Source organism: Spermophilus citellus (genome assembly GCF_964194105.1).
Source record: "Spermophilus citellus genome assembly, chromosome: 10".
Classification (NCBI taxonomy): Eukaryota; Metazoa; Chordata; class Mammalia; order Rodentia; family Sciuridae; genus Spermophilus; species Spermophilus citellus.
This window is the reverse complement of record NC_138197.1, coordinates 130,671,135-130,687,092: the sequence shown is the minus strand read 5'-3', so window position 1 is coordinate 130,687,092 and position 15,958 is coordinate 130,671,135. Positions and strand designations below refer to the sequence as shown.

The 15,958-nt window shown below is 54.2% G+C and overlaps 3 protein-coding genes across 10 annotated transcripts in view; 1 reads left to right on the top strand and 2 right to left on the bottom strand.

Annotated features, from left to right (window-relative positions):
- The window catches only part of SMDT1 (single-pass membrane protein with aspartate rich tail 1), a 155,480-nt gene extending 154,287 nt beyond the window's left edge, over positions 1 to 1,193 (bottom strand). Inside the window, exon 1 of one of the 2 annotated variants that reach the window (XM_081310349.1) lies at positions 887 to 1,193. In XM_081310349.1, coding sequence (XP_081166475.1) covers positions 887 to 1,072 — 186 coding nt within the window. In that variant the 5' untranslated portion in view covers positions 1,073 to 1,193. The remainder of the gene's footprint in view (positions 1 to 886) is intronic. The other variant, XM_081310348.1, reaches the window with a different exon arrangement.
- NAGA (alpha-N-acetylgalactosaminidase) lies at positions 1,190 to 15,610 on the top strand. Of its 4 annotated transcripts, none has more exons than XM_081310341.1 (10): positions 1,190 to 1,324; positions 8,421 to 8,502; positions 9,278 to 9,413; positions 9,852 to 10,023; positions 10,439 to 10,616; positions 10,916 to 11,010; positions 11,766 to 11,927; positions 13,293 to 13,490; positions 14,315 to 14,458; positions 14,951 to 15,610. In XM_081310341.1, exons 2-10 carry the CDS (start codon positions 8,487 to 8,489, stop codon positions 15,119 to 15,121), a joined length of 1,272 nt encoding a protein of 423 aa, XP_081166467.1. In that variant the 5' UTR covers positions 1,190 to 1,324; positions 8,421 to 8,486; the 3' UTR covers positions 15,122 to 15,610. The 4 variants fall into 4 exon arrangements, with proteins under 4 accessions (XP_081166467.1, XP_081166469.1, XP_081166466.1 ...); XM_081310343.1 differs by lacking the exon at positions 1,190 to 1,324 and adding an exon at positions 6,963 to 7,187; XM_081310340.1 differs by lacking the exon at positions 1,190 to 1,324 and adding an exon at positions 8,012 to 8,120.
- PHETA2 (PH domain containing endocytic trafficking adaptor 2) lies at positions 1,331 to 6,376 on the bottom strand. 4 transcript variants are annotated; one of them, XM_081310347.1, is made up of 4 exons: positions 6,280 to 6,376; positions 5,214 to 5,299; positions 4,547 to 4,620; positions 1,331 to 3,778 (listed from the first exon to the last, which is right to left on the bottom strand). In XM_081310347.1, the coding sequence occupies exon 4, from the start codon at positions 3,762 to 3,764 to the stop codon at positions 2,997 to 2,999; it is 768 nt and encodes a 255-aa protein (XP_081166473.1). In that variant the 5' UTR covers positions 3,765 to 3,778; positions 4,547 to 4,620; positions 5,214 to 5,299; positions 6,280 to 6,376; the 3' UTR covers positions 1,331 to 2,996. The 4 variants fall into 4 exon arrangements, with proteins under 4 accessions (XP_081166473.1, XP_081166472.1, XP_081166470.1 ...); XM_081310346.1 differs by having other exon boundaries at positions 5,960 to 6,370; XM_081310344.1 differs by lacking the exon at positions 5,214 to 5,299 and having other exon boundaries at positions 5,960 to 6,370.
- Positions 15,611 to 15,958: the final 348 nt, after the last annotated feature.

The window sequence follows — 15,958 nt, the reverse complement described above, 5'->3', positions numbered from 1 at the left end:
AGGGTGGAGGTGTGCTGGAGATGTAACTCAGTAGTACAGCGATTGCCCTGTTGCCAGAGGCCCTGGGTTTGAGCCTCAATCTGAGAGTGCGGTTGGGTGGTGTTCAATTGTCAATTATGCCTCTTTGTAAAACAGCAGCACTTTCTTTCCGGTCTTGCTGTGAAACCAGTCTATGGTTAATTGTGTGAATTAGCATGGGCCAGACCAGCTTTCAAGAACTGTTTTTTAACTCACACAGCCCTGCAGTCAGAAAGCAAACTTTTGTTTGGTATAAATGGCTATTTCTATTATGCTTAGAAATACCCAAGGATACTACTAACTGACAGCACTCGGTGGTGGGAAAAAAAAAAAAAAAAAAAAAAACAGGATCTGGTCGGGGCTGTACTAAGCAAAAAACATGGATGCGAGGACCTAACTCGGCTGTCAGCCTAGGATATTGGCCACCACCCTGGTTCTTCATATACTAGGTCACGACTAATCGGTCCCACCCCACGTTCCCCTGATGCAAAACTCCTTCACGACTCGTTCTTTCACCCCATCAACTGCGCGCAGAGACTGCATAATCCCCCTGAACTCGATGCACAAAGCTGTCTTCCAGCCCAGAGAAACGGGCACCGTACTTCTCCCGATAAACTAGCGCAAAATACAGCTTTCACCCTTCAACCTCAGTCTCCAAAACCCGGCTCAACATGGGGTTTTAAACAACATCTCCCCCGCCCCAAACAAAACCGGCAGCCCATCAGCGCAAAAATTTGTCCTTAGCCGCCTTCCAGTCTACAGCGATCCTTTGATTGGCCGCTGTTCCTGCCGATCAGCGTCGGCCCGTACGCACTCCCCACAACGATTGGCTTCAGCCCCTTCGCCCCGCCTCCAGGCAGACACTCACTTTCACAGGTTTGGGCAAAATGGCGCCGCTGCGGGTAACGATGACTGACCTCGACGGTACCAGGCTCCGACCTGAGCTGCCCCGTGTGGCGGAGACATCGCCACCTTTCTTCAAGATCGGCCCACTCCGGGGAACCCCGCATCGGACAGGTGCTAACGCCAGCCAGCGAGCTGCTCCGGACGCCATCTCCCAGCCCCGCCCCTCGCCCGGGCACCAGTACCCCACAGTCGGGCCTCGGTGCCGCCCTCACGCAGAACGCCACCCCAATCTCGCGAGACGTGAGGGAGAACGCGAGAAGCCCAGCCCTGACACTTGCGCAGTGCCCCCAGTTCCTGTTGTGGTGGAAAGAGGCGTTTGTATCCCGCCCGACGTGGTGACGTCACGAGAACGATACAGAAGTCCCCCTTTGCCCCTCCCGCGGGGCCCTGGTCGGCCGTAGTGAGTTCTGTGACTTTCTTTGTTCCCGGAGGGGTCAGCTGAGAGTGTGTTGAAATAAGCTTCAGGAACCAAAATGAGTAATAATGAAAAAACTTTACTCATTGAATCTTATAAAAAATACTAACAACGGGCGGGAGTGGGCTGAGGGTCTGGGACACGGGGCTGGAAAACAGGCGGGGCCAAAGTGGACCTGGTGGGAGTTAGGCCAGCAGCAAACCCGAGGTCCCTAACCTAACTCAGCTTCTGCCATCAGATACTGGCTTCGCAACTCCAGCCCTGATTCTTCATTTCTAAAAACATTGTAATAACCAAAATGAGTAATAACTTTTTTTAAAAAAGCTTTAGTGTTTTAATTGTATATATATATATTTATATTTTTTTTAAAAAACAGTAACAAAGATAACAAAGGCCTGTAGTATCTGTGTATAAAATAAAGTGCAGGTGGGCCGTAGGGCTCCCGTACAGGGCTGGGAACAAAGCAGGGCAGCAGTGGTCCTGGGCCTAGGGCCGCATCTCAGCCTCCTGAAGTCTGTCTTCGGCCCACTTGGGCTTAGTCCAGTCAAGTGAAAGGGAAGCAAGGAAGGGGGTGTCTGTCACCAGGCCCTGCATCTTCCCACCAGTCACTGCCACTATACCTTTAAGGTGACAGGCTGGGCTGGCCTTTGGCTCTGTAGTCCCAGCAGTTTTGCCTTCCAGACAAATAGAAAAACATTTTGCACCACTGCTGGGAAGAGCAGCAATGAGGATTCCTGAAGGTAAAGTCCTGGGAACTGTGACAGAGTTCCCAGGTGGCTTTAGGAGGAGGAGTACCTTTATGGGAGCCCAGCCAGGAGAGTGGGATTTATCACATGGTACTGAGAATCCTAAGCTTCTATAGTACCCAGGACTGAGGACCAAAGAAACAAACTGGCCTTCCCCAGGGGCCACCCTGCCTCCCTGCCTCTTCTTTACTTCCTGCTTGGCAGTACCAAGAGCTAGCTGGCTGCTGAGGACGGAACACAGGAAAGGTTTTTGCTGACATAAAAGCCCCTCCCAAGGCAAAGTTCAGCATTATCTGTGGTGGTTTGGTAGATGAGGAGTACGAAGTCACTCTATTTAGCTAAAGGCTGTTTCCTCCAAAGGACCCTACCCAAACTATGGGGGGAAAGGGGCCCCGTGCCCAGTCTTCCTATCCCTCTCAAGAAAAGCTGGGCCCAGAAATCCCTATAACACAATAAATTGATTTTCACTGACAATGTTAGCCCCAAAGCCAATACTGCAGGCAGCCTCTGGCATTTAAGTGCACACAAGACTCCTGTGTTGGAAATTATGGCTAGAGTCTGGTGTGTAGGTGAAAGGTAGGGCAGCCCCTCTTCCTGCATTTCATTAATATCCCCTGAGAGAGGGGCAGTCCTGTCAGAGTCAGGAGACAGGTTTGCTCTGGGGCGATCCGTAAACCACCTTTCCTTTCTGGGTTTCAAAAAGTCAGGGGGTTGGAAGCCATAATTCCTCAGTCCCCCGTAGGCACAGGGAGAATGTAGAACCTGGAAGGCCTAAAAAAATCAGGAGGGAAGGAACTCCCCTCCCCCCAAAAGCAACCTTGGTAAACATTTAACTCCTTGAAAAGCACTGGCTGCAGTGTCCTGACCAGCAGGACAGGGCCAGGACTAAAGGCCCAGGCTACGGGCCTATCCTATGGCTTGCATTCTGGCTGGCTCCCCAGGACCCTCTGCTGCCACCCCTGCCTCAGTTCCACAATCTCCTGACCATACCAGTCGTGGAGGGTAGAGAAGCAGGAGGTCTCAGGGGACACAGGGCTCTGCCCCTTGCCTAGGAGGAAGCTGACAGGGCCCTGCAACTCCCACTCAGCCAAATCCCGCCCTGCTGGCCTGCTGCCCCCTTCTTCACTGGAACCCATGGGGCTGCAGTCGCTGGGGAGAAAGTGTCCATTCTCTGGACTTGGAGACGAGTGGTTGGGAGCCTGTGGCTTACAGCGGCTGCCAGCCACCTTCCGGGTGGCACAGCGGTGCAAGGCCAGGCTCTGGCGGGCTTCCTGCAACTGGCCTTCCAGCTCACGGACCACCAAGCGCATGTAGCCAAAGCTGGCCCGGGACAGCGCCTTTACCCAGGCCTCTTGGGCCGCTTGCCCATCTGCTGCCAGCAGGTGTGGGCGCACTCCTGGGGCGTCAAAGCGGATAGCAAAGGCGAACTCCTCAGGCACCGGAGCCTCGGCCAGTTCCACGGTGCAGCCCTCCAGCACAACCAGGCTCAGCGGGACCCGGCCCTCGCGGCTCTCAAAGGAGAATAGCAGATTGCCCTTAAGGACAAACCAGCATCTTCGGCCCGTGCCACTGGGGGTGGGTGGGGTCCCTGGACCCCCCCAAGTGCGCAAGAAGCCTGTGTGGTCTGCGGGGGAGTCACTCAGTGCGTAGTGGGTCACACTCCTCTTGTTAAGCTTCATGGCTCCCACAAAAACTGAGGAGAGGGAGATGGTTGCAGATTAGAGAGGGAGGCAGCCCCAGGGAGAAGGACCTGGCCCTGCCTTGTGGCCCTGCTCACTGACTGCATCCCAAGGCTCTTAGTCTTCATACATGAACTGGGCCGGTCTTCCCTACCTTTCTCTCAGAGGGATGTTGTGAGAGGCCAAAAAGTGGACATCCAATGACTCAGGAGAAAGGATATTGCAATTGTAGAGCAGAGGTGTGGTGGGACATTGACATGGTTTTTTAAAACCCCAAGAAATAGGCCCTAGTGGGGCTGAAACAGACGCCAAGCCCATAGAAACAATTCTGCTTTAATCACCCCATGACTTGCAGGCCTCTCAACTCCAGTTCTGTGGACAGCCCTCCAGAGTCCCCATTGACTCTCCTGGCCTCTCACTGTATGAGGTGTATGGCACAGTTGTCCTTCACCAGGAATCTGCAGCCTTCGCGGCCAGATAGGTGCAGGGGGTGGGGAGGCAGGCCTGCTTCACAGTGAGGTTCAGAGAAGATCTACTCTGTAAGCAGGAGTGTGGCCCAAACTCAGGGTCTGGCTGAGAAGGGCCTGCCACAGCGGCTGAATGCTATTGCCCAAGGATCATATAAGGCATTTAATCCCAGTGTCCTCCTTATTCATGGAAAACTGTGACAGCATTGAAGAGGAACTGCCCAAAATCACATGACCAGTGAGAAGCAGCCCTTGCTTTGCCTATTCTCTCACACCTTCTGGGGGCGGGGGAGTCTCAGGTGATGATGCACTTACCAAAATAACTCACAAGGAGAGGGCAGTCGCCTCCTCTCTGGCCACACAGCTCAGCCACCTGGTTCCCAGGGGGCCTGCAAAACAATTCTCAAATGATGAGAATTCCTACTGTGAACTGGGGCAAAGCAAAATGACCATATCCACCAAGAAGCCCTCCTTGCCCCTTGGTAATCCCACCCATTGACCCATTGACCCAGACCTGGCACACTCAAGGGTCTGGGTCCCACAGTCTTGACCTTCACTCTTCTCAACTCCCTGCCCTCTGAGACTAGGTCAGAGGTAAGTGCCCCCATAGCTTCCTGCTTTCCCTTCTGACACTTTGTGGCCTTTAATTTATGTCACCTAATTAGAGAAGCCTTGCTGGATCACCCTACCCAAGGGAGGTCCTGATCACCAAGGTGTCTGACAGAAGGTTTCCTTCATCCCATAAAGATCCCATTTGCAGGGCTGAGCTTGTGGCTCAGTGGGCACTGGGTTCTTTCCCCAGCACCACATAAACAAAAAAACTAAATGCAGCGATTAAAAAAAAAGTTCCATTTGCATTTTCAGCACTGTCCCCAACCCTAGAATGTCCAGGGCTGTATCCAGTGTGGCTTCACTGATGAGCACTGATGAGCACTGTGCCTGGCTCAAGAAGTGGGTTATTTCCAGGCGGGGCAGTGCCCACCTGTAATCCTGCAATCCCAACAACCCGGGAGATTGAAGCAGGAGTGCAGTTTAGCGAGACCCTCAGCAACTGAGCGGACACTATCTCTAAACAAACAAATAAATAAATTAAAAAGAGGTGGGCAGTAGCTCAACGGTAAAGCGCTCCTGGGTTCAATTTCCACTAAGGAAAAAAAAAAGGAGGAGGAGGAAGAAGAAAAATGCGTGTTGGATTCAGGGGACTCCACCGGTAGGCAAAGCAAAGTCCCCTGCCTTCCTGGAGCCACATTCCAGTGGGGGAGATCCACTGTGAGCATACAAAAATGAATAATAGCATTATCATCATCATCATCATTATTATTAAATGAATAATTAAGTTACAGTCAATGGGCTAATGAACAAGGGCGGAGTGATAGGGGCTAAGGAGAGAAAGGCCGCCGGGCTGAGGAGGGGCCTTTCCAGTCGGGGTGGCCCCGGAAAGGGGAGGAGACCACAGAAGTTGGCCCGAGGAGTGGCCTCAGCGCCTGTCCAGGCCCCAGCGCCGGGCAAGGGGAGGGGTCTGCAGCCCGCGGCTCTGGCCACCGCTCGGGCGGCGTCCCGGTTGCCGGGGACTTGGCCGCTGAAACGGGGGTCGCCGCGGTCGGGACCTCCCCGGCGCGGGCCACAGCCCGGGCTTCCCGATCCGCGCGGCGCGGCCGTTCCCGCCGCGTCCCGCGACCGCGCCTTCCCCGCGCCGCCGCCTCCCGCGCCCGCGGGGCCCGCTCTCACCTCCCGCGCTGAGCGCGCGGCCCGCTCGGTGGGCTGCGGCCGCGTCCCGGGCGCTCGGGCGCCGGTCCCGCGCCTCCGCCGGGCTGCGAACGTGGCCGCGGGAGCCGGGGACCCCGCCCGGGCGGCTCGGGTTACCGCCCTCGCCCCTCCCTGCCCAGAACGCTCCGGGATCCGCCGAGTCGCCTCGGGATCCAGAACGGCGGGAAACTGAGGTCCCCGAGGGTGGGCACCTGCCCGAACCATAGAGCTGGTCAGTGGAACCGTGGCCGCCAAGCCAGGGCTGCCCCTCGGGCTGTCCGCGGGCCTCCCGCCCAGCTCACCGCTGGGAGAATTCAGAATCCACTTCCCCACCAGGTCCCGCTCGGTCCTCCGGTCCTGCTGAGCCAAGCCGGGCAAGGCCTCCCCGGTGTCTGCTAACCAGGCCCCTGGGGTCTGCCTTCTCTGCCTCTGCAGATTATCCATTTCTCTTCCACCCTCCAGGAGGGTCCCCCCCCTAAACTCCACCCTGAATTGGCCAACGCCTAGGCCTGCCGTGAAGATCGCTGGAACACACAAAGACGGAGGCTGGGGGTTCCCAGAGGCCCTTCCTGGGAGCCGGTGTACTCAAATATCTGACCCTGAACTTGAGGGTTCCCACCGCAAAGCCTTTTGTTTGCAGTTCCTGTAGCCTAGGCAGCCCTCCCTTCTCAACCCCACCCTCCCAGCCCTAACCCCAGGACCCCTTCACAGCACTTTTGTCTCAGGTCAGATGTCCCCTCCCTGGCCACACATTACACAGTAGCCTACCCTGAGGTTTTGAGCACATCCCTGGGTGTGTTTTCATCATAGCACGAGCCACTACAGTAATTCCCTGTACTCATGCTTTTATTTCTTATTTATAGTGTCTCCCTAAATAAATTTTATTCAATCAATAGTATAAACTATAATAAGTGTATAAAAGGTGATAACTGTGTGGAAAAAATAGACTAAGGGAGATCGGGAGTTGGGGTGAGAAGGCAGGGTAGGCCTCACTGAGAAGATGTCATTTGACAAACACTGAAGGAAATGAGGGTGCCAGCAAGGCCGATATCTGAAGGAAGAGATTTCCAGGCAGAAGTGACAGCTAGTGCAAGGGCCCTGCCAGCTGTTGTGCCTGAGGGGCTGCAAGGAGGCGGGTGTGATTGGAACATCCTGAGGAAGGGGCCAGCAAGCACTCGCAAATCTGGGAGGGCCATAAGGGCACACGGAGGTGAGTAGCCATCACAGGGTTTAGAGGGAGGCTTGACTGGTTTTCAGGGGTTGCTGGTGGATGGAAGCAGGAGACTACTGAGAGGCTGCTGAAATACCAGGTAAGGTGTGGTTGAGGGCACCAGAACAGTGAGAGATGGCTGGATGTGAGGTGGATTTTAAAGGTAGAGAGTGCAGAATTTACCAAGAGATTGCATGTAAGGGGCAAGGAGATAAGGCTGTATGGAGAACACCAGGTTTTGGCTTGAGTAATCAGAAGTGGAGTTGCCACTATCTGAGATGGTGGCGGGTATTGGGGACCCATAATATTTGAAATCCAGTGGCCATCCAAGTGAAGGTGCCCAGAACACTATTGAGCACTAAGTAGTTGCTCAATAAATAACTGAATGAAGGAGACAAGGAATTTTCAGAGTATCTGGCTGAGCAGTCCCAGAGAGTCTCCTGATTACATGAGCTGTGTCCTCCACCGCCTTTGCTCTCTCTCTCACCCATCCTCCCATAGTAGTGCCCGTTCATTTTCACTACTTTTAAGCGTCTTACTGTCAGCCATGCTTCAGGACATTTCCTCTAAACAACGCTCTTAGAGGGTTTTCACAGCACCGCCACTTCCTGAGAGCCTACCGTGTGGGGGACACTCTACGCCCTCATGGGTCCCCTAGAAGTGACAGAATTAGCTTCGCAGCAAACCTGGTCACCCAGCGGGCAGGGCTGGAACTCAACAGGGCGGGGCATAGGGAGCGCGTGGGGGCGGGGCGTCGGGTGGGTGGGGGCCCACAGAGGGCGGGGTACGTTGCTAGGGGGTTCTGATAGGTTGTGCCAGAAGGGGAGCCGAGCAGGGGCCCGCCCACTGGAACGCTGGGAGCGAATCAGGCGTGTGGATCTGCCAGAGGCTCAGGAGGCCGAGGCCGGCAGCGGGTCTGAGCGCCCCGGAGGGGTGAGTGAGGCCGCCGCGACATTGGGAACCGAAGTCGGGAGCCCGGACTGGGCTCAGCGCCTCCGTTCTTTCTGGGCGTCCTGAGCCCGTTGCTGCCGTTGTCTGGCCCCAGCCTGGCCTACGGCTGCCCGTAGGCGCCCGGTTTCCCAGCACCGCGGGCGGGTGAGGTCTCAGGTCCGGGGCAGCCGGTCTGATATTTCTTGCGGAAGAGCTGAGGCTCGGGGAAGTAAAGGCTGGGAATGGGTGGCAAGGGGAAGTGGTCGTGAACCCAGAGCTTCTCTACCGTCTCGTGTCTTTCAGAGCCCAAAATATAAAGCTGAAAAGAGCAGAGATTTGGCCCGGTTCTGAGACGCCGAGTCCAAAGCCATGTTACTGAAGACAGGTACCTACACCGACCCCGGGAGCGACAGCACGGGTGGGGGAGGACTGCGTGGAGAAAGTTGCAGCCCTCGGGTTTCGGCCCTTCTTCCGTGACGGGTGTGTGGGGAGACGTGTTCCTCCCATTCATGGAGCTGGGCTAGGAAAGGTGAAGAGGATGCTCCCCACCCAAGAATCGATGCCCCCTCCAAAGAAGTCCTTTCCTTTCTCACCCCCTTCCCCCCAAGTGCAGAGGTCCTCTTATGCGATGTGCCATTGCTGAAGAGCAGTCCTGTGAAGCGGGAACAGTAACTCCCTCTGACACCTGAAGAAACAAGCCTGAGAGGGAAAGGGCTCACCTTATTATGGGCAGGCTGGGCCAGGTCCTTCCTAGGCAAGCTGGAAACCTTTCGGAAACCTTCTGAGTGTCTGTGGTTGAGAGCAGAGTTCTGGATTGGGACTTAACAGACCTGGCCTCTGGCCACATTGTACTGTCAAGTTCTATGTATGAGGTGGAGAGGGCTGGTCAAGGGATACAGGAAGGACATGATTTAAAAGTGTCAGTTTTGCTAAGTCCAGTCCTACTGTGGCAACAGCAAGTGGGGAGCCAGACTTCAAACCCATTGTCTTGCCCAAAGGACCTCCCCTGCCAACCTCTGTAGGAAGAGCCAATTCTACCCTAAACCCAGGAGTCTGGTTCCTCTAATATGCAAGCAGTGTGAGCAGCATGCAGATGGGGTGGGAGGAGGGTCTGGACTGTGAGCGCCATTCACAGTCACGACTCTCACCCGCACTCCCAGTGCTCCTGCTGACCCTGGTGGCCCAGGTGCTGGTGTTAGAGAATGGGCTCCTTCGGACACCACCCATGGGCTGGCTGGCCTGGGAACGCTTCCGCTGCAACATTGACTGTGATGAGGACCCAAAGAACTGCATCAGGTGAGTGAGGTCCATAGCCACCAGACAAGCCTTGCCCAAGGCCTGCAGAGTTGAGGCAGGGAGAGAAGGACCAGCTAACAAAAAGGGCACAGTCAGAACCCCTGATCCCAGAACAAGTACAGGCAGAAGTGGCTTAGAGGATATCTGATATTTAGTCTCATGATCTGCTTGGGGCCTCTGTGCAGCAGGGACATTGCATTGGACTTGGCCCCTGAGGTAATTCAAAAGAGATAATGTAGAAGGCCAAGCAGACCTATCCCTCAGCCTGGAAGCCAGACCCCTCATTTCATCCCTCCTAGTTTGTTGTTCCCGACATAGTGGTTTAGTCCGCAGCTGAAAGCAGTCATGATTTTTACAGCCCAGATTCAGAGCTGAGGAAGGGAAGGGATAGGATGAGGGTCAGGCTGGGCGATCGAGCAGCCCCATGCCCCTTGCTAGTGAGCGGCTCTTCATGGAGATGGCTGACCTGATGGCACAGGATGGGTGGCGGGACCTGGGCTACGTCTACCTCAACATCGATGACTGCTGGATTGGTGAGCGAGATGACAGAGGCCGCCTGGTGCCTGATTCCAAGCGCTTCCCCCATGGCATCACTTTCTTGGCTGACTATGTGAGTTCCACCCCAGCCCTCCCCAGGCTCTGGGGGTTCTTCCTCCCCTATCACCCCATTGCTTGAGTCTCATGGGGAAACTGATGAATGATCACCACTATGGTGAGAGGCAGAAAGGGCATCCTACTCAGCCTGGGACTCTAGGAAGACCCTTGGAGGAGACAAGTTAGTTCTTGAGCAACCCCAGAGGGGTGGCCTTTGAGGCAGACATGAAGGCCTTGAGGCAAGAAATAGCCAGAAGCAGTGTGATGGAGGGAGAAGAGGCTGGAGCTGGCAGAGGCCAGCCAGCAAGCTGAGACCTCTCCTCTGGTCAGTGGGAGCCAGTGAAGGTTTGAATGGGCCCTAGTCAGATGTGCTGATGAGGAGGCTTCCTGAGGGTCCCACCTGAGCTCTCTGCGTTCTCAACCCCCTACAGGCTCATTCCCTGGGCCTGAAGCTGGGCATCTATGCGGACATGGGCAACTTAACGTGCATGGGCTTCCCTGGCACCACACTAGACAAGGTGGAGCTGGATGCGCAAACATTCGCCGAGTGGAAGGTGGACATGCTGAAGCTGGACGGCTGCTTCTCCACCCGCGAGGAACGGGTTGAGGGTGAGTTCCACAGCTGCCAGGGGCCATCAAGTAAAGAGGAAGAGATGGCCACAGGTGCTTGGTCTGTGTGTAGCCCCTAGCAGTGGTTCTGCCAGTTCCCCTTACCCAGGGGCTGAAGGGATGTTCAGGTTCCCTAAAGATGGGGTAGACCACAGCCACCTCGTTCTGGGTGTGTGGGAGGTACTTCCTGTTTGGAGCCTATTTGTTACCTCCTGTTTGGTTGGAAAACATTTGAGTGGAGGCCCCAGGCTGCCTCTGCGCCTGCTCAATCCTCTAGTGGGGGTTGGGCTTTTCTTTAGGATATCCCAAGATGTCTGCTGCCCTGAATGCCACAGGCCGTTCCATCGCCTTCTCCTGCAGCTGGCCAGCCTACGAAGGGGGCCTTCCCCCTGAGGTAAGCCATTCTGTGTACCCACCTGCTAAGGCTCCCATACCCTAGGGTCTCCCTTGTCCTCTGTGTGCCAGGCCACAGGGAGGTAGCTACCAGAGCCAGGGCTGCTCTCAGCTCAGTTGCCCATGTGCTTATTTGTAGGTGTGTAGAGAGAGGGCCATAGTCTTAAAGAGGGGGCCACAGCCAGCCCAGGGTGTTAGAGAAATGGAGCCCTCATCAACTGAACTGACGGGTTGGTATCCAAGGCTCGTGCCAGCACTGACCACCCAGCAAGTGGGGTCAGTATGCTGGGTGGTAGGTACTGAGTAGGCTAGGAGGTCCAGAAAGCTGGTGAGCCAAGCCTCAGAAGGGCCCATGGGCACCTTGATAGCCCCCACCCCCAGCACATCTGACCCTAGGAAGGATGGGCTCAGACCTCCAGACCTGAGGGAGATGGCTGGCAGAAGTGTATGTGTGAAGTATGGGGAATGCACAGTGGGGAGGGTTGTGGGTGCACCAGCCTAAGTCCACCCTGGGCTCAGCTCCAGCAGGCATGAGAAGATAGGGTAAGCTCCATACTGGTGCCAGCCTGTTTGGAAGGGAAGCCTAGGTAGGCCCATAGCAGGCCCACCCTCTCAGAGGGCTTCCTGGTCCTGAATAAGCTTGTGGACCTGTCCTTTTACCCCTTCCCATTGTTGCCTGCTGAGCCTCCCCAGTCCCTGGATGGCTCCAGGCAGCAGGGCATGACCATGCTGGACTCTGCCTTCCCTGGCATCCAGGTGAACTACACTCTGCTGGCTAACATCTGCAACCTCTGGCGCAACTATGATGATATCCAGGACTCCTGGAGGAGTGTGCTCTTCATCCTGGACTGGTTCGTGAAACACCAGGACATTCTACAGCCAGTGGCCGGCCCTGGGCACTGGAATGACCCAGACATGGTACCAGCATGGAAGGGAATGTCCCTAGACCCGCAGTCCATGAAAGCCCCACTGCCCGTGCTCTCTTCCTTCCTTGAGGCTCACTCCCAGGTTCTAGGTCAGCTTTTCTGAAATGTGCCCCTGAACTGGATGTGACGTGTTGTGTCAGACTCACCTTCAGAGCTTGTTTACAGTGCCTAACCATGGTCCCTCCCCCACCTTTTGCATCAGAATGTTCAGGGAAAGGTTGCAGGAATGCCCATTGTTTCTAGAACTCCAGTCTGTAGCAACCAACTCTCCAGTAAAGATGATGCCTGTTCCTTGCTGTGTTGCCAGGCCTAGCACCTAGACTGTCCTCCTGAGCCTCTGGAAGCTCTTCAACACCCTCTACCCTGCTGTCCTACAAACCCTGCCCTGCCCCACCCTCTAGGCCACAGCTTCTGGCGCTTTGGTCCTATCTCCATCATAGCCCTGCTGATTTTTAAAAATAGTTTTATGGTTATCTGTTCATTTAGCCAACAAGTATTTAGTACCAATGACAGTTATAATTGTGACTACTAAGCCAGATGGAGGGGCCAGCCTGCTTTGGAGTAAAGCTTACCTGCTTTGGAGTTGTAGCTCTAGCTCTACCACTTACCTCCAGCAAGTAACCCAGTTTTTTCTGTGCTTTTGAGAGTCAAATTTTTAACTCTAAAATGCATATGCCAGACACTGTTTAAATCACGATCACCAAGTACTATGTTGAATTAGCAATAATGGTTTATGTCCTGTGGATTGGTTGTTTGCTCTGGGGTCAGGAGTTCCCGTGGGTTCATTCAGCTCTGGCTAGGGCAGGTGGATGGCAAGTGGTAGGTGCAGAGGGACTCTATCCAAGTCTGGTTTCCTACCACTGCTGCCTGCAGTATATTTCTTGACTCACTATCCCCATTTACAAACTTTTTTAAAAAAATATTTTTAGTTGTAGATGGACACAATACCTTTATTTTACTTATTTACTTTTAGGTGGTGCTGAGAATCGAACCCAGTGCCCTCACATGTGCGAGGCAAGTGCTCTACCACTGAGCCCCAGCCCCAGCCCTCCCATTTATAAACCACTAGACACTGTCTCAAAATAAATAAAAAGGGCTGGGGAGAGATCAATGGTGGAGCATTTACCCAGCATATACCAGGGCCCTGTGATGCAGCAGAGAATATCATCCTCCCATGCTCCTGATGAGGGAAAAAAAAAAAACCCAAACTGATGTGCAGATGGAAGGGGATTTATTTGCCCCATGGCCACATAGCTGCGCTAAGCCAGGTCCACACAAGTGACTCTCATTCCCCAGTCTAGCCCATGCCTGTCTCCCTGAGGAGCACAAGATGATTGTTCCTTTCTTCTGTTACCAGCTGCTCATTGGGAACTTTGGCCTCAGCTATGAGCAAGCCCGGGCACAGATGGCCCTGTGGACTGTGCTGGCAGCCCCCCTCTTCATGTCCACAGACCTGCGTACCATTTCCCCTCAGAACGTGAACATTCTGCAGAATCCACTCATGATCAAAATCAACCAGGATCCCTTAGGCATCCAGGGACGCATGATTCTCAAGGTACTGGGGTGTGTGGGGAAGGCTGAGAACTGGGCTGTCCTGAAAGCAAGGCTGTCAACCTGGAGGACAACTGGGGACGGGAACAGGAGTGGGGCTGGGTCTCTGAAATCCCTTCCTGGTTTCATGCAATGGAGAACTGCTGGGAACTGCTCCAACTGCCCTCTTCTTGCCTGGGTGAGAGCAGGGCAGAGCAGGACAGCTCATGGGCATGAGGCAGGGGCACATCACTACACAATGGCTCAGGGGAACAGTGAGGCATAGGGCCACTGCACATAGGTAATGTTCTCCAGAGAGCTGGGGCTTTCTTCTAGAGTTTAAGAAACTGTTTTAGCCAAGACCTAACATTAGTTTCTACTATTTATTGAGCACCTACTGTGGCTCAATACATTTTAGATATTTTCTTAGCAAGGTGGATACTCTTCCCTGTTTTATAAATGAGAAAACTGAAGCTTCCAAAATCTAAGTAACTTTTTATCTTAAGGTTTCATAGTTGGTACAAATAAGACTTGAGCAATCTTGTGAGCTTGTGAGGTAGGGCCTCATGCATTATTGTGTCCTAGCATGAGGGCTGGCACAAAGTAGACGTTGGTGTGCATCTGCTAAGTCAGAGAATGAAGATAGGGCTAGATAAGTTGGGGAGGCTGTGACATCATCCCCAAGCCTCTGTATGACACAGAGGGACGTCTGGGATGTCTGACAGGCTGTGGTGGCCCCACTGAGCCTTGACCATAGCCTGAGGGGCTCAGAGCTCAAGGGAGGGCCAGGAGGGAATTTCAAAACCTCTCTGAGCAGAGACCTCAGTCATAATTATCTTTTATGCCCAGGAAAAATCCTTAATTCAAGTGTTCAAGCGGCCCCTGTCTGGGGACACCAATGTCGTGGTCTTCTTCAGCCGTAGGACAGACATGCCTTTCCGCTACCACTCCTCCCTGGCAAAGCTTAACTTCTCCAGCTCCAGAATCTATGAGGTGAGTCCCCTGCCCCTGCAGCCCCTGGCCTTGCCTCCTAGAGTCTGGTTTCCAGTTTCCTGGGGGGTGTCTACTGGGGCTGACCCTCACTCACACATGGCCTCCCGTGCCATGGGCTTCAGGGCCTCTGGCAGGTGCTTGTGCAGCTACTGCAGGCACTGAGGGCTGGGGCTGTTCTCTGCACTGGTTTTCAAGCAAAGCAGACAGAACCAAGAGTCCCCTTAACCTCTCAGGTTGCTGCTGTTCACTGGGCAGCCCTGGCTGCTACAGCCCTCGTGGCATTTCCCAGGCTGGGGCTTTCTCTGCTACCCTTGTTTGGACATCTGTGAGCTTTGCTGGTGGAAAAGTGAAGGGAGGTTCAGGGCTCCCACTTCCATAGGGCATACTGGAGGCCTGCACAGACAAGCCAAGGTCCTGGCACTTCTCCACACTCTGAGGGGCTTTCTGTGCAGTTCTAATTGCCGCCATTGGTGATGTCCCTCCCCACTGCAGGCCCAGGACGTCTTCTCGGGTGAAATCATCAGTGGCCTCCGGGATGATACCAGCTTCACAGTGGTCATCAACCCTTCAGGGGTAGTAATGTGGTACCTGTATCCCATCCAGAAGATGCAGAAAACTGTGCAGAAGTCCCAGGTTCCACTAATGAGGATCTGGGATGTCTGACAGGCTGTGGTGGCCCCATGAGCCTTGACCATGGAGCCTTGGTATGCCAAGTACAAGCAGGTGGGGCTCTCTCCTCTCCAGGCCCACTCAGCAACCTGACCTCATCTTACCCAAAGTGCAATTGCAGGGTCAGGTTCCATGTCCTACCCAAGTGTGGATCCTATTGGAAACTTCTCTTGGGGCAATTTCTTATGGCCTTCTTGGCCTCTATCTCATCTCTACAGCCCCACAGATATTGCTGAACAATTTGCCAATCTCCTGAGCCACAGGCAGGGGCACCGATGCCCATCAGGACTCTAGCCTCCAGCCTTGTTGTTGACTGTGAAATCAGGATTTGGAATTTTTCTAATTGGGAATAGAGATCTGACCTCTTCCTAGAACTCTCATGAATTGTGTGACTGGCTTTCCTAGCCTGAGAAGGCCTTGCAGACTAAAACGGCCAGAAAGTGGGGCTCCCTGAGGTCACCAATAAAGCTTTTCTTTAGTCAAGTAGTTGTTACGTGGACTTGGGATAGGGCATGGACACCTTCAGTTGGGGACTCTGGGTGGCAATGCACAGGATGAAGGTTTCATGTGTCCGATGTGTGGCATCTTGTGGCCCCTCATTTTCCAGAGTAACCTACAGATTATACTCCTTAGAAATGCCAGGCCAGACTTGCCTCACCGCAGGGACCCTTCTCTGCTCTGCATGACACAATGAGGCAGAGTAGTGTTGTTCCCAGGGCCTATTGGTTACGCTTGGCACAGCAGTGTCTCCTACCTCCATACCTCAACCTGCTTTCTTTTGGTGACCCCACCTCACCCCAAATTCTCTCTCTTCATTATTTCTCTCCCAAC

What these genes read in the sequence shown, in the direction of transcription:
- PHETA2 (XM_081310347.1), bottom strand. Translation starts at nt 3,764, where the DNA reads ATGAAGCTTAACAAGAGGAGTGTGACCCACTACGCACTGAGTGACTCC.
- NAGA (XM_081310341.1), top strand. An exon ending in AAGGGGGCCTTCCCCCTGAG is followed by an intron (nt 11,011 to 11,765) that starts GTAAGCCATTCT and finishes CCTGGCATCCAG; the next exon opens with GTGAACTACACTCTGCTGGC. An exon ending in CCAGCTCCAGAATCTATGAG is followed by an intron (nt 14,459 to 14,950) that starts GTGAGTCCCCTG and finishes TCCCCACTGCAG; the next exon opens with GCCCAGGACGTCTTCTCGGG.